We start from the raw sequence: 15,173 nt of genomic DNA, 5'->3' as shown, positions 1-15,173 counted from the left end.
GCCCATATAATACTTAATCAATATAGGAATGTGACCCTCTGTCAGATGATTCTATCCAGCCTAGAATTCTGCCTCTGACATCGTCACCATGATGTGTTATGGGAAGGCAAGGATCTCAAAAGGGTAGGGCTCCATCCAGAACATTTCTTACTTCCTAATAACTTGTTACAGTCTCTCATCTGCAAATTTACCTGAAGGCTTCTGAAATCTTGTGTTTTGGTTTTGTGACAATTCCGTATTAATGTAACTTGCTATGTTGTTCAGGAAACTAAAAAGCCTTAAAACAGCATGAACCCTTACATAATCACCAAAGGACTGTCATGCAGATAAGTCTATAATTTTCATAATTAGTGGATTTATTATTTTTTAAACCAGCCCGATCTCTAACGAAGTTAGTGATCCCCCTTTGACAGAGTGAAACAGTTGTAAAAGCCATTTATTACTTCTGGGTCCATATGGGTATTTATAGCCATAACCTGTATTAGGTTTTCTCAACCAACATTGTTGTACAATAACATTGTTAATAATGCGTAACCAAACTGCACCTTAGAATCAGAGTTCTGCTGTGATGTCATTTGATCAATCACCATTTATGCCATTGTTCTTAAGGGACTGACTACCCTAACAATGTTATCTTCCAATGTCTTGTTTTCATAGAAAGAATGATTTTATGTGGAGGTGAATCCTCATTCATTATTTGGGCCTAGATGTTCCTCTTTATTTGGAAATTATTCAGTTTTGGAGGAATCTTTTTATTTAATTTCTACTATGAATAACATTATAGTAGTTGTCAAATTCAAACATTTTGAGGCTTCAGTGCTTTTGGTGAAGGATAAAATTGAACTGCACTCAGCTGTCACATTAATATTCCTGAAGTAGGGGCCTGACCATGTCATCCCACTGTTCATTAGACTCCCAGGACTTTTGATCACCTCGGATGTGGATAGAAAATCCTCTATTTAGGGATTCATAACCTGGGTGGCCTTCTCCTACCTTTCCAGTTTTCTCACACCTCGTTCACCCTTATTTACGCAATCCAGTGACATCGGCCCCCTTGTTCTTCTTTGCATAAGATACTCCATCTCCAGATTCTGGACAGTTTTACCGACTGTCCCCCCATGCCTAGAATGCTTTCCCTCCTCATTTCCACCTTCTGGTTTCCCTGCCTGCCTTCAAGTCCCAGCTAACATCCCATCTTATGCAAGGAGCCTTTTCTGATCTCCTTTAATACTGGTGCCTTCATCTATTGATATCTCCAGTTTATCCTGTATATGTGTTGCTTGTATATGGTTGTTTGCATGTTGTGTGAATTCCCTCATGTTAGGACTGTCTTTCTGTCTTTCTTTTCATCCCCAGCACTTAGCTAGCACAAGGCCTGACATTTGTAGATGCTTAATAAATGCTTTTTGACTTGAATGTAGGTTAATCAAAATATATAGACCTGAGATGTCACTGAAAAGTTTTATACTTAGACAAAGTTATACATAAAGAGCCCTGGCGAGTGGTATAAAATAGCCCTCCATTGCGTGGTCCTTGCAGGGTGGGGGAGTCTGTCTCACCTCTCTACCCACTGCAGACCAGGGAAATAGCTCTTTGGAAGAGGAAGGGAGCTATCTGGCTTTCTAAGTGGTAAAGGCAATCGTTTCTGTGCTGACAAAGAACTGAAAGGTCTGTCCGAGCCTTCAGCTTTCAGTGCCTAGGAGCAAAGCTCTGGTCACCCTGCTGGAGATGGGCTCTAGTGTAAAGCATATGATCCATTGCCTAAGCATAGCCATTGGGAACTGGTGTAAAACTTGGAAATTTGGAATCCAGCATACTAGTTATTCCTATGTCGGACTTCTTCTAGATTGAATTCTCAAATGCAGAGTCTGCATGATGATGTTTGAAGATAATCTTTTTGTTATGTTCTGATCGTTGTTTTTTGTTTAAGTCCCTCTCTAAAACAACCTTGAGGAGGTAACTTGAACCTCTGTTTTATCATCTCTAAACTAGAGAATCACTGAGGTTCCTTCAGGCTCCACAATTCTGTGATCTCACATAATCGGCTGTTAGATTATGAGAAAGGCAGCATAGTGAAGCTGACCGGGTGAAGGCTTCACTTTCCTCATCCAGGGGAATTCAATAAGGGAATTATATGAAAATCCTCAGTTACTGAGCTGTGGTACAGATACCAGGTGTCACCATCATTGTGTGACTCACATAAGTGCTGTATAAGAGCGTGGCCTGGGGGTTGGGTATTTGAGAAAGTGAGACAAAGTTGACTTTGAAAGGGAGCAGACCTCGTGTGAGGCAGAGTACTGGGGAGGAGAGGAGTAAGGAAACTTGGGCTCTCATTTTGTCTGTGCCCCTAATAAGCTGTGGCCATAGGCAAATGATCAATTCTATGGAATTGACTTTTCACATTTGTAAAAATGAAAGGATCCTAAGATTAAAGGTTTAGAATTGGAAGGTACTGGTGCCTTCATGGCTGTCTGGACCAGACTCTTCATTTTACAGGTGAGGAAACTGAAACTGGGAGAGGTTAGGTAACTTTCCCAAGGGGTCACATGAAAACTTAAGAGGTAAGTTTGGCCTATGTCAGGAATTCGTCACCTAGCTTCTGTGTGCAAGTGTGTGTGCACCACATGCAAATGTATATACACACATATATATGCACAATACATGTCGCATACATTATATTATATTAGCATATATACATCTATAGATAGCTGTTTTGATATAATTGGTTTCTTTCATCATTCTGTATATTTTATGCCATTTAAAAACCTGATTCTGGAAAGAGGTCCAGAGGCTTCAAAATGAGGGGTATCAGTGGGGTACAGGATGCAGAGAAGTTTTAAGAATACCTAGCCTAGATGATCTCTGAATTCCCTTTGAGGCAGGTTTCCATTTCAGAGTTTCTGACTTCTATGGTTGTTTAAATCGACAAAAAGAAGGGGGAGAAATTTCAAGTTGTGTGTAGCAGTATGACCTGATCTTGGGAGGCTCACAGTATGCTATGGGGAGGACATGACTGTTTGAATCTGAAGAAAAAAGAGTTCATATTGGGGAATAGCAGGAAATGACCATGGGGACTCCCAAGGGCATTTCCCATTGTGGTTTTCTCTCCCTTACTTCAACAGGCCACTTTCCAAACAAAGCTATGCCGTCTGCAGGGACACTCTCTTGGGTTCAGGGAATCATCTGCAATGCCAACAACCCCTGTTTCCGCTATCCAACCCCTGGTGAATCTCCTGGTATTGTTGGAAACTTCGACAAGTCCATGTGAGTATTGGATGAGATTGTCTTCCTTCCTCAAGGAATTGACAGTTGACCATATCCCCCAGAAAATGAGAATTATGTTACTCTGGGGGAGTATTGAATGGTCACACTTGGACAAAGCTGTTTTTCAGAGGAGTTTGCATGACAGGCAACACTAATGGAAAGAACCACGACTCTGAAGGTTTAAATTCCACCTCTAATACTACCTGTCCAACCTTGGGCAAATCACTTAACCTCCTAGACTTCATTGATTTAGCTATAAAATGGTGGAGGGAGTATTGGATTAGATAGGCTCTGAGATTCCTTCCAACTCAAGATCTGAGCTTCCAAAAAGGAGGGGAAGAAGAACTGCATAAAGACCTTGATGCCACCATGTGCTTTAAGTAGTCTACTGTCTGTAGACATTATCACTGGCAATACAGATGTGGCCAGATATGCAAAAGATAAGCCCCTTTACCACTTTTATTGTTAGAGACTATGCAGCCATATCAAAGTGAATTATTTTGTGGGGACATAGGCCTAGCACATTTATATGCCTAATTCCTATTTTTCTTTTCTTTTCTTCTCCATTTGCAGTCTTTCACGGCTGTTCTCAGATGCTCGGAGACTCCTCTTATATAGCCAGAGAGACACCAGTATGAAGGACACACAGAAGCTTTTGGGAACTTTGCAGAGGCTGGGGACTTTCAACTCAAGTAAGATGAAAATTTGGTTTGCTCTGTGATTGAACTGTTTTAGTAAAAGATTCTATCAGTCAACAGACATTTATTAAACAGTTACTGTGGCAAAGATCCAGGGATATATAGAAAGGCAAACGCTCTCCTTTCCTTCAAGGAGCTATATATATATGAAATACAGACAGGGTAAATTGGAACTTATCTCAGAAGGAAGGTACCAGCACTAAGAGGGGCTGGGAAGGGCCTCTTGAAGAAGGTGGTAGGATAGCTTAGGGCACTAAGCACAAATGACTTGGTGACCCACTTTGGCCCTTCCTTCAAGGAGAGATCCCAGAATATCTCAGCAGCAAAGGGCCTTAGAGGTTATCTTGTTCAGTCTTCTCCTTTTACAGAGGAGGAAGCTTGAAGCCCAGAGAGAGGCAGTGATTTGATTATGGCTACACAGCTAGTTAGCTACTGGGCTTTAAGGTTACACTTTTTGGCTTGTTAGTGTTAAGTATCTTGAAAGAAGAACTGAGAGGGTTAGTCACCTAAAATAGTTGATGCATTTTTTTTTTCCTAGGGAATGTGAAATTATAGTCTCCAGGGAGAATTGAGATGAGTCACAGGTTAGAGACAGTGAGCCATGCAGATTGTGGAATGTGCATTTAGAATGAGCTACACCACCATGGTGAATATCTCCAGTAACGGTTCTGAGGGCCTGTATCAGTGGAACATAAATTCTGGTTGACTCTTATAAGTAGAAGTCTTGACTAGGGGTCTTGGCAACAGATTGTGTTTCGGTTATCCAACGACCAGCCTTGATAAATATGTCCAACTATTTAAATTTGGTCAAATACTTCAATTTTATTCCCAGGGTGAACTCACATCCTTGAGTCAAACTCATAAATAAAGTTTACAAAACCTTCTTCCTCTGAACCTTTTAAGGTGATGACTTTTTCATTTGCCCATTTTTGCATATTCCTACATCCAAGTTTGTTTTTTTGCTGGGGGGAGTGAGGGGGAGTGGTAGTTGGAAGGAGCTGCTCAGGCTCATAATTAAAGTTTACAAATCTTCCTCCCCTGAACTTTTTGAGGTGATGACTTTCATTTGCCCATTTTTGCATATTCCAACGGTCAAGTTTTTTGGGGGAGGGTGGGGTGGGGTAGTGGTGGTGGTTGAAGGGGCTGCTTCTTGGACTTAGACTCTGAGATTTCTCTCAGCTCTATATAGATTCTAGATTCTAAGTCCAAACCCCTATTTTTACAGAATAGGAAACTGAGGTGAGACCAAAGGAGATTAAGTAATTTATCAACTCACTCAGGCAGTAAGTGACTTGCCAGGGTTTCTGACTTAACTATCTTTGTGACCTTGGGAAATAATGTAATATTCCTGGACCTTAGTTTTCTCAGATGTAAAATGAGGGGGTTGGCTTCTAAGTTCTGGCACCATGAGGCAGGCAGTGTTCTTTACTCTGTATACTTCTTCTCCTCTGACTTGTGCCCTGTTGCAAGTGTGAGATCACCAACACCTATATGCCTGCTGGGCCTGAGACAGGGGTCAGATTATTTTATCCTTTTTTCAAACAATAATCCATTTTGGAATGCCCAGCAGGGTACCCTCTGCCAGAAAGCTTTACTGTTAGATAGAGCAGCCTCTGGGGAAGGGGGGGAGTGGAGCAGTTATTCAGTCTCTGATCTTAGCTGGGGCTAACTGGGAAACAGAGCTGTTTTGTTCCCAAGAAAAAACTGTCATTTCATCTTTTGAGCATGAGAAATCATGGCAGCAACTCTCCTGGTAGATTTGAAAAGGTCATTGACCTGGGAATCCAGAGATCTGAGTAGTAAGACTGGCTTAGTCCCTCATTTGACGTTTGGCAGATCTTTTTTCCCTCCTTGAGCCTCATCTTCCTCGTTTGGGGGGCAGCTAAAAAAATGTGAGCTTTTGTTTTTATTGTCATCATTATTTGCAAAAGTTGGGGGTATCAGTCTTGGATTCTAAGGCACCTTCCGGGTTTTCACATCCCACAGTTGTTCTGTGCAAAAGAGTTTTATACTCACTGCAGAACCAGGAGGAGAAACTTGCTGATTTTTACTGCCTCTTGTCAGCACTCGTTAGGTACCTCTCAGGAACCTTGGTGCTTCCCATTTTTGCTGATTGCGTGCCATGGTGCTCGAGAAAAGTGAGGAGCCCTGCAGCGATAACTTAAATAGCTTCCCCCTTTTCTCTGCTCTTGCAGTGGCTCTGAGCCAGATCTTGGTCTAGAGGGAAATGTACAGACACATCACTTATCTTTAGCAAGAACCAACAACTTGTTGGAGATTTCCAGCAACACCGCAGGGAGCTTGCCAGGGTAAAATTATTTCTACTCACCTGAGCTGTTAGTGGGCATCAAGATTGAATCATTTACTTTAAAGATGTGACTTAATCTGTAGGAATATTTCTACTGAAAACATGACTATATTTGCCTTCATACCTGGGTTTTCTGACTACATCTGTGTTCATCTAGTCTTTTATTTGCACCTCCTCCATTTGAGAAACTATTTATGTGTATGTTATTTGTGAACTCACAGGTTTTCACTTGGAATATTTCCTTCCACTAGTAGGCCAATTAAGTGTGTGTGTGTGTGTGTGTGTGTGTGTGTTGTGAAGGGGGAGACCCTAAGATTCCAGGCTTAGCAGTTCATTTGTCTGTGGCCCTATGGCATTTCCTTGTTTTTCTCATCATTAAACTCTTGTCTTCATGCCCTAGAATTCAGTCACGGGAAAGCCTTCTAACTATCCTTGTTTATTCCCCTAATGGGAAATTCCAGCAGAAAACCTTACAAACATGTTTGGACAACCTTGATTATGTTATCACCAGGATCTCTTTTTGATTTAATTTTTGTTGTTGAATGTGGGTGTGGAAGATTTCTGTAGGTTATCCTGAGGATCTTTGCCCTTCTAAAACCCTTGTTATCTTTATTGTTTGCTTTTCGTGCACAGGTGATGTTTTTTTGCCTCCTTTTCCAGCAGAAACTGATATCTACCAAGTTACCCTTGTTTTCTTGTCACATCCCTCCCAGTCAGTCCTCTTTCTTCTTAAATTGACTGTAGTTATCCAATGCTATTGACCACCTTCTCCTTTTGGGGTCTCTTTTATTTATTTATTTTTTTGATACTGTTCTCTCTTGGTTTTCCTTTTATTTGACTGCTCTTAACTCTAGTCATTTCTAACTATATTTTCAGTCTTGTCATGCCAGCTGTGGGCGTAGCCCAGTGATTTGGCCTTGGGCCCTTTTCTCTTTTCCTACTTTCTCTGTCACTTGGTGATCTTATCAGCTCCTTTGGATTCAGTTCTCAGTCTCTATGCAGATGACTCCCAGATCTATATATTCAGCCCTAACCTCTCCAGAGTTCAGTCCTGCATGGCGCATAGATACCTGAAAGCCAGTATGTCCAAAACAGTGCTCATGATCTTTCCCCCCTGACCCAGCCTTCTTCTGAGCCCTGTTACTGTGAGGGGCACACTAACATGCTTACAACGACCCAAATTCACAAGTTCAATGCCATCTTAGCTCACACTTTCACCCTTCCCACAAATCCTGTTATTTCTCCTTCCATCACTAGAACGTTAGCTACAAGAATAATTTTTTCTGACTGCAGCAGTTTTTCATGAAGACCATCTATTTTCTAAGGAATGCGTTATATTCTTTGCTGGTAGATTGAATGTTTACACTGATGAAATCTTTTAAGTAGTGAGATAAAAGTAATAGTAATGTGACCTTAATTTTTAAGTAGTGAGATAAAAATAATAGTGATGTGACCTTATTTTTAAAGCATTTTTTGGCTTTAGTTCCGGATTTTAGCTTTCAGACATTTAATTCTTTTTGAGCAGCACAGTAAGACTAAGAGACAACCCAGATGATAGGAAGAAGCATCTCATTCCTTCACCTCCCTGTTTTTCTTTTTCCTTTCCACTCTCTTCCTCCTTTATCTTTGTAAAATCATCCTCACTAGGTCTTCCTGGTGTCCACTGGAACCTTGTCACCACAGGCCATAAAATCTAGCCAGTCTGAATCATTGGCCTTTGATGAAAGGTCATGGTGCCTAGGGACACTGGAGCCAAGACAGGGCACACTTGCCAAAGATGTGATTTGGCATAGACTGGGATTCGGTGGAGGTCTGCTTCAGTGAAATACAGATGGCTCACCTGGGCTTGACAGGAGGAAAAGAAAATTTGGTTTAGCTTGTCACAGAAAAGGGCAGCTGTTAAGCAGTTTTGTTATTTCTTTGCATCTTGTTCCCCTGCCTCATTGCCTTTTGTTTTGCAGTCCCAAAGATGGTATCTGGTGCATTGCTTAGTGGTATCAAATAGGTATTCTCCTGGGTTCAGATTCTGTCAGTGTCCAGCCTGACTCTGCAGCTGTCAGTTGGGGGAGGGTTTGTCTTCATGTTGCAAGTTAAAGCTTGGCTTTTTCATTACAACTTCTCCATGAGAGAGAAAACAAAATTCTCCTTGGGACCTCAAGCAATACTCAAGAATAATTCCATTTCCAAATTTTGCTCTAACATGATAGTAAAACTCAGCTAGCTAAGTGGTTTTAAATCTTGTGATTCCAAGGTCGTCTGACTTTTGCCAACTCAAAAGATCTTCCTTGATATTTCTCTACTTCTGCCACTCAAAAGAGCTACCATGAGTGCATGTTTTGGAGGACCTTCACAAGTTAGCATCATCAAAGTACTTAGCATAGCTCCTGGTATGTAGGCACTTAATAAATACTTGTTCCCTCTTCTCTACTTTTTTTCATAGGGATTTTGATGAGCTCTTCTTCCCCTACCCTATACGAGTATGTTGATTTTTTTCTTAGTGGTTGTTACTGTTTGATACTTGGCATGTCCCACCTTTAGCCCCCAAATGCCAAGGTCTCAAAATAATGAAGGGTGGAATTAACAGCTTCTCTGGAACCCATAACATCTGCATTTAGGCATCCCAAGTTTATGTTATCACTCCATAGGTTGGTTTCCTGCATTTGATATTTTAATGTTGTACAGTTACTCAGAAGCATCACTATATATGCTTCAAATCTAAGACTCATCAAATCTTAGAGTTGGATTGAGCCTTAGCCTTCATTTAGTGCAGTCTTATTGTTTTTTGTCCTTCCTTCTTGGAGAGGATCGTGGCATCAGGAAGGTGATATCATGACTTGCAAGTAAATTGGATTTAAATGAGGAAGGGCTATGCAAAGTCACCAGCTTGCTTTCTCCTCCAGAGCCATCTGGGTCCAGTGACAGGACATAGATCCGGACGACTGGAGATGGACGTCCACAGCCCAGTCTCATACATGATGAAATAATCCCTTCTGTAGCATCTTTGGCAGTTACTTGAACACTTTTCATTTAGGAGGAGCTCGTTACTTTTGAGTGACTGTTCCATCTTGTACAGCTCCAGTTACTAGTTATTCTTTCTTTAAGTGGAAAACGTGACTCCTTGTGCCTTCGACTTATTGCCCCTTGTTCTTTATTCTGGAATTAGGTAGAGTATGTCCAGTTTCTCTTGAGAACTCTTTAGATTCTTGAAGATGGCTGTTGTGACTCCAGAGTTTCCTCTCTGTTGTGCCGATTATCCCCAGTTCCCTAAACCACTTCTCACATGATGTGGTTTCTACATCCTTCACTGTGTTGGTTACTTTCCTTTGAATGTGCTTTGGCTGTGGTCCAGTCAGCAGTATTTGGGTGAGACAATCAAATCCCTTAGTCTAATAGTTGAACTTAAGTTTATATTAGCTTTATTGGCAGCCGCATCATGTTCATGTCTCATATCGATCTTGTAGTCAACGAAAATACCCAAGTTTTTTGCATCACGGATTGCTATTAATGTGGGTTTTCCCCATCTTATACTTTGGCAGATCATTGACATTTTTGAAACCTAAATACAGGATTTTACATTTAACCTCATTAAATTTAATCTTGTTAGTTTTAGGTCAATCTGTAGGACTGCTTTGGAAGGAACCCAGCCAAATCCTTATCTTAATGGCTCCATCAAAGGCCTGGACCATATAGGAAATGTTGCTTAAGAAGGCAAAAACCTCTGAGAGGAAAACAGATGGAACTGTTGCTCTCTCAGGTGGGGCGTTCGTCACTTCTTTACTTGTACTGTAGCTATCAACACACTTATCTTTTCTGTTAGTGTGTTCCCGTGTGTTCCTTGAATACTAGAACACATTCATTTTTGCATTCCCCGTGGTATATGGGCACACTGCCTTGTGCACAGCAAGTGTGAACTGGATATTCCTCAAGAAGCATAACTGACCTCACCATGAATGAGTGTTGGACTTGGAGTGAGGAAAACCTGGGTTCATAACATTAACTTCATTGAGCCTCTATTCCTTCATTTGTACCAGGGCAATAATACCTGCAGCATCTACCTTACAATGCCCTCGTGAGGGCAAAATGACATAATGTATGTAAAACACTGGCAAACCTTCAAATACTATGTAAATGTCATCTATTAATATAATGACAACAGTTGTCATTATAGAAACTTTAAAAAAAAGTTTGTCATTCTTTAAAAAGATGATCATGTTTGTCTCGAAGAGCCTGGGTCATTAGATGACTTACTCAGTCTGGATTTCCAGACCAATAAGAAAAGAGCCAAGATGGTACCAGAGATTGACTCATATAAACAGAACAAGAATTAGAGATTTGTTCTTTTAGATTAACAAGATCAACCTAAATCTTAACAAGTTAAAAATGAGTACAATTTTCTTAGCAGCTGGACTACTTATTTCTTATATTCCTTATATTTTCACAAGAGCTTAATAAAAATTTGTTGAACGAATTTTGCTTTCAAAGTACACATTATTGGGAGTACTGACTTATCAGTCATTCATACCTTGTCATGGTGGTCTAAACTATTGCTTCTTCCACTAATAACTAGCTGAGATAGTCTACTCTGAAGGCATGAGAGTTCACTGGGGGTGAGAAAAAGAGTAATTAAGAAATTTCAAGCACTTCAGAGGAAGGCCAGTGTATGAAATAGAGAAGAGAGGGGACTCTGCAGCAGGACTTAAAGGAAGGGATAGGGATGAACTCTGTGAGAAAAGAGGCATGAAGGAAGATGAGAGAGCTTTGAAGATAGATCGCAAATTTCCATCCACTTAACAATTTTATTTGAGAGCTTTGTCCTTGGATAGTGGTTCTCGTTGGAAGCACGGTGTTCCTTGCTGCTTTTACTTTCCTGTCTGCTAATATTTCATCCATTTGGATGGGTTGCTGAAGTTGAAACATTTGCTATTGTTTCTCTATTACTCTTAATCCTCTTTGTGTATGTTGTGTTATTAATGGGCTTTATAACAGATTTGTCAACAGTATGTCATCAAAATGGATTAAAAAAACCCCACCTTATCATTGGATGATGATAATTTCTTTCATCCTTCAGCCAAAAGTTCTCATTTGGGATTTGACTCTTCAGATGGTGAGGGCTTTAAGGATAGAGAATGAGTTTATGGCTCCCTAAAACAGCTTCCCAGAAATATGATCCCTTCATTCAGAACAGAATTCAGCTCTGGGATGAACTCTGATTATTGGAGGGCAATGCAATACTATACTGATGTGTTGAAATATTGTCTGTACTGAATTGAATCAAAGGTCAGCTTTACCCAGGCAGGAACAGAAAACACAATTTAACTAAATCATAGAACAACATGTGCCATGATTCCATTCCAAAAAACCTTTTTTTAAAAAGTAAACATCAGTGTGGTATAGTGGAAAAGAGTACTGAGTTTGGAGCCAGAGAATCTGAAGATCCTCGACTCGTTCCTTATCACTGTGAAAACCTAGAGCAAATCACTTAATGTCTCTGTCTTCTGGGTTTCCTAGTCTACAGAGTAAAGTGTGTGAACTGAATGGCTTCTGAGGTCCTTTCTTGCTCTGCCTCTGTGAACTATGATCAAAAGCAGGTTTTCCCATTGTCTGCTTCCCTCCAGGGTTAGATTTGCTTTCTCCTTGGTGGGACAGAACAATTGGAAGACCAGGACCCAGCAGAATAAAAGAATTCCAGGTATTAGCAACAGTGACAGCAAGAACACATGATGCTTATTCAAGTTTAACTGTGATTAGTACTTCAGTGTGAATGAGTTATTCAGATCTTTGCTGAGAGCGGGTTCTGGATGAGGAGGTAGAAAGGGAAAATGTCTTGTAGAGATTGGGGTTGTTGTGGGTAAGTGTAAGGGGGATGAACAGGGGCTTCCAGGAGCACCAATCCCCTCCTTAGTTATTCTGGCTAGAGCTAGCCTTGATAAGACATTGTCATGACTTTTTCTGCTTGGTTAACTTTTCATAAAAAGCAAATACAAGATTTGGTATAGTATGGACACAGCCACAAATTTGAGAGAGCTTGTATAACTTTGTTTTGGATAAGATTTGAGACATTTATTCCTACTACTACCATGTTGCATAGCATGTGGCTAGGCCCTGAGTAGGCAGGAGAATGCCTAGAGAGGAATAAATATGAGCTTAAAAAAAGAAAAAAGCAATGCAGCTCCTAGCTTGGAGACCATAAACAGTGCTTACATGGATTGTGTCATAGCTTCGTTCAGTAGAGTAGTTCTGTAGATTGCCTTGTGTCTAAGAATCGTAGGATTTAGAGCTGGGAGAAACCAGTCCACTAATTTTTCAGATAAGAAAATCAAGGCCTAAAGAGAGTGACTTTTACCAAGTTCACATTGGTCCTCCATAGCAGAACCTAAGTCTTTTGACTCAAAATCCAGTGTATTTTTCATTATACTGTGCTGGAAGATTATTCCATATTGGCTAATTTTCTGAAGTTCATTGTTTTAGTAGTTAAGACCATTCTGAACTGAATAGAATCCTAATCTTCTCTCCCTTCTGCAATTCTCAGGCTTTTTCACATTACTTTGTTCTTTGTGGTGGCCCTGCTACTGTTACTACTATAGGTAAATATAGTTTATAAGAAAGCTTCTTCACATTCCATCGTGGGTTGGATTTAGGTAGGGCTAGAAATGAGTAGCAGTTAGATTTGTCAGTCAAATTTATTTTATTTTAAAAATTTAGATTTTAAAATGGAAAAACTCACAACAGTTTCCTAAACAAGTTATTGATATTCATGTACTTTTGCAATTCTGGACTTGGATATATTGAAGTTAGGTATCTATACAGTTTGTTTTGTTTTCTTTGCTATTGAGAGGTAGATAAAGGCTATTGCCACTGAAACACTGAGCTTCAGAAACTTCCAGAGTGGGAATCTGGAGTGATCCTCCAGTGTGGTAGTGAGCGTACACTGGGTTTGGGCATTAGGAGACCTGTAGTCAACCACGTCTAAAGTGTTTGTTTAGGAGTGATATCAGGAACCTGAAGAGTATCCCCGGGGGTGGGGACCAGGATGGGGAGGCCCCTTGAGATAAAGATGAAAGAAAACTGGAATGTTCACCCTGACATGCAGGATCCTTATTTGGAGGAAGGGTTAGCCTTGATCTGCTTGGCCTCATGAGCAATAGGTATGTAGAAGTTATGAGAAGGGGGAAAAATCTTGAAAATGATCTAGATCTCACTCAGATCTAGGTAACTGTTTTGGAAAATAATATTTTATCCCTCAGTTGAGGTCTCCAGACACTGAATGATTTTTTTGTTAGGAATGTTGTAGAAAGGGGATCCTTGCTCAGATATGTGTTGGACACTGAGTTGGCCTAAGAGAATAAACATTTTAGTTCTGAGATTCTGTGATGTAATGCAATGGGTTGCTTTTGTTTTTGGTAAAACCATTTGGGTTTACTCTGAGCCTGATACCATGTTGCTGCCCTGAAAAACCCTGTTTCCCTTAATTTCTGTATCCAGCTCTAGAAGCAGGATCTCATTCTCCATGAGACATAATTGGCATTGGAGATGGGAGAGCTCCCATTAATTTGGCACTGTGTTCCTCTCACCCCTATCCTATCCATTTTCTCCAAGGAGTCAGCTCATTTTATCGGGCCAAGTAGTCTTGCCCATCCTTTCTCCCTCCCACCTTCTGTTTTCTGGAATCTGTACTAAAATTGTTTTGGGACAGGAGAGGTTTCTCAAATAGATTGTTTATCAAACTCAGTAAGTTGGAAATAGCCATAAGCAGAGGAGAAAGAGGAGCTCTAAACCACGAAAGTCTCTACCGCACTGCATAAATTTACAAAGAATGCTAGGACATGATTTTCCTCAAGATCTGGTAGGTTAAACTTCTATAGCATGAAATCTCTAAGTATCTCGTTAAACATTAATGTCTCAATTCATCTTGAACTGGGCTAGAAGTTTGAATTCTGGGACTCAAAGCGGACTGTTTAAAGCATCCCCTTGCGCCTCCGTCCCTTAGCAGTATCAACATTGACCATACTTTTGTGGTCCCTAAATTCTGTAAGGACTTCTTGTGGTTAGTTACACTGTCAACTGGTAGTAGTAGGCTGCTGTTTTCTCTCTTTGTGCTTGCTTCCTGCTTGTCCCCCTTCTTGAATTTTCCTCCCCCACCTACTTCTCTTCAAACTTCATGATTGCAGGGTGGTTATTTTTCCTGCTAGTACAAAAAAGACAGCAAAGCTCTTGAAACCAGAGATGTGGGCTAGAGTGCACTGACCGATAGTAACCCCAGCACACTCATCCAGAGTGAGCAGGGAGGGTGACTTCCCCCACTCCATCTCCTTCCTCTTTTCTCATTACAAGCCTCAGACTTGCCTGTTGTCTTGCAAGAGAATCCAGTGGCCTTCCTTCAAGGCCTGCTTGTGAAGGTGTTTCCTCAAATTTCAACCAACGCTGGTCCAGGATGGTCAGCAGAGAGGCCATTCAAAAAGGAAGAAAGTTGGGAACGAGTAGAAGGAATGGAGGGAGGGGTGTGGTAGTAAATTTTCCTGAAAGGTGTTCTTTGAATTTTTCCATCTATTTTGATCCTGTCTCTGCCTCTAAAGGAGCTCTAAGCTCCTGAATGAAGGGACCCTATATTTCTGTCTTTTGGGTCTCCTCATAGCACACAGTACTCCACCTTAGTGAGTTTTCAGTAATAAGGAATCAGATGTATGCAGAAATAGCAATGATACAAGCTTGATAAAATGTGAAAAGTAAAAAGGAGAAGTCAACACAAGGAATCTTGAGAACACTGAGGACAGTGGGATCGGTTTTTGGGATAGGGTTAGGAGGAGCATCAGGGAAGACTTGGTAGAGCAGGTTGACTTGGGTCAGATTGAGAGGGGATATATTTTATCGGGTGGAGGTTGGGAGTAAGGGGTTGCTCCGAGGGG

The 15,173-nt window shown here is 40.8% G+C and overlaps 1 protein-coding gene across 1 annotated transcript in view; it reads left to right on the top strand.

The window, feature by feature from the left end:
* Positions 1–15,173, top strand: part of ABCA1 (ATP binding cassette subfamily A member 1) — a 148,539-nt gene that overhangs the window by 41,012 nt on the left and 92,354 nt on the right. The window contains exons 4-5 of the mRNA XM_069106082.1: positions 3,123–3,264; positions 3,838–3,956. Coding sequence (XP_068962183.1) covers positions 3,123–3,264; positions 3,838–3,956 — 261 coding nt within the window. The remainder of the gene's footprint in view (positions 1–3,122; positions 3,265–3,837; positions 3,957–15,173) is intronic.

The sequence above is a fragment of the Petaurus breviceps genome, unplaced genomic scaffold (assembly GCF_028583685.1).
Source record: "Petaurus breviceps papuanus isolate PSGF00001 unplaced genomic scaffold, PetGlider_PUasm1.0 138, whole genome shotgun sequence".
Classification (NCBI taxonomy): domain Eukaryota; kingdom Metazoa; phylum Chordata; class Mammalia; order Diprotodontia; family Petauridae; genus Petaurus; species Petaurus breviceps.
This window is presented reverse-complemented; position numbering and strand designations above follow the sequence as displayed.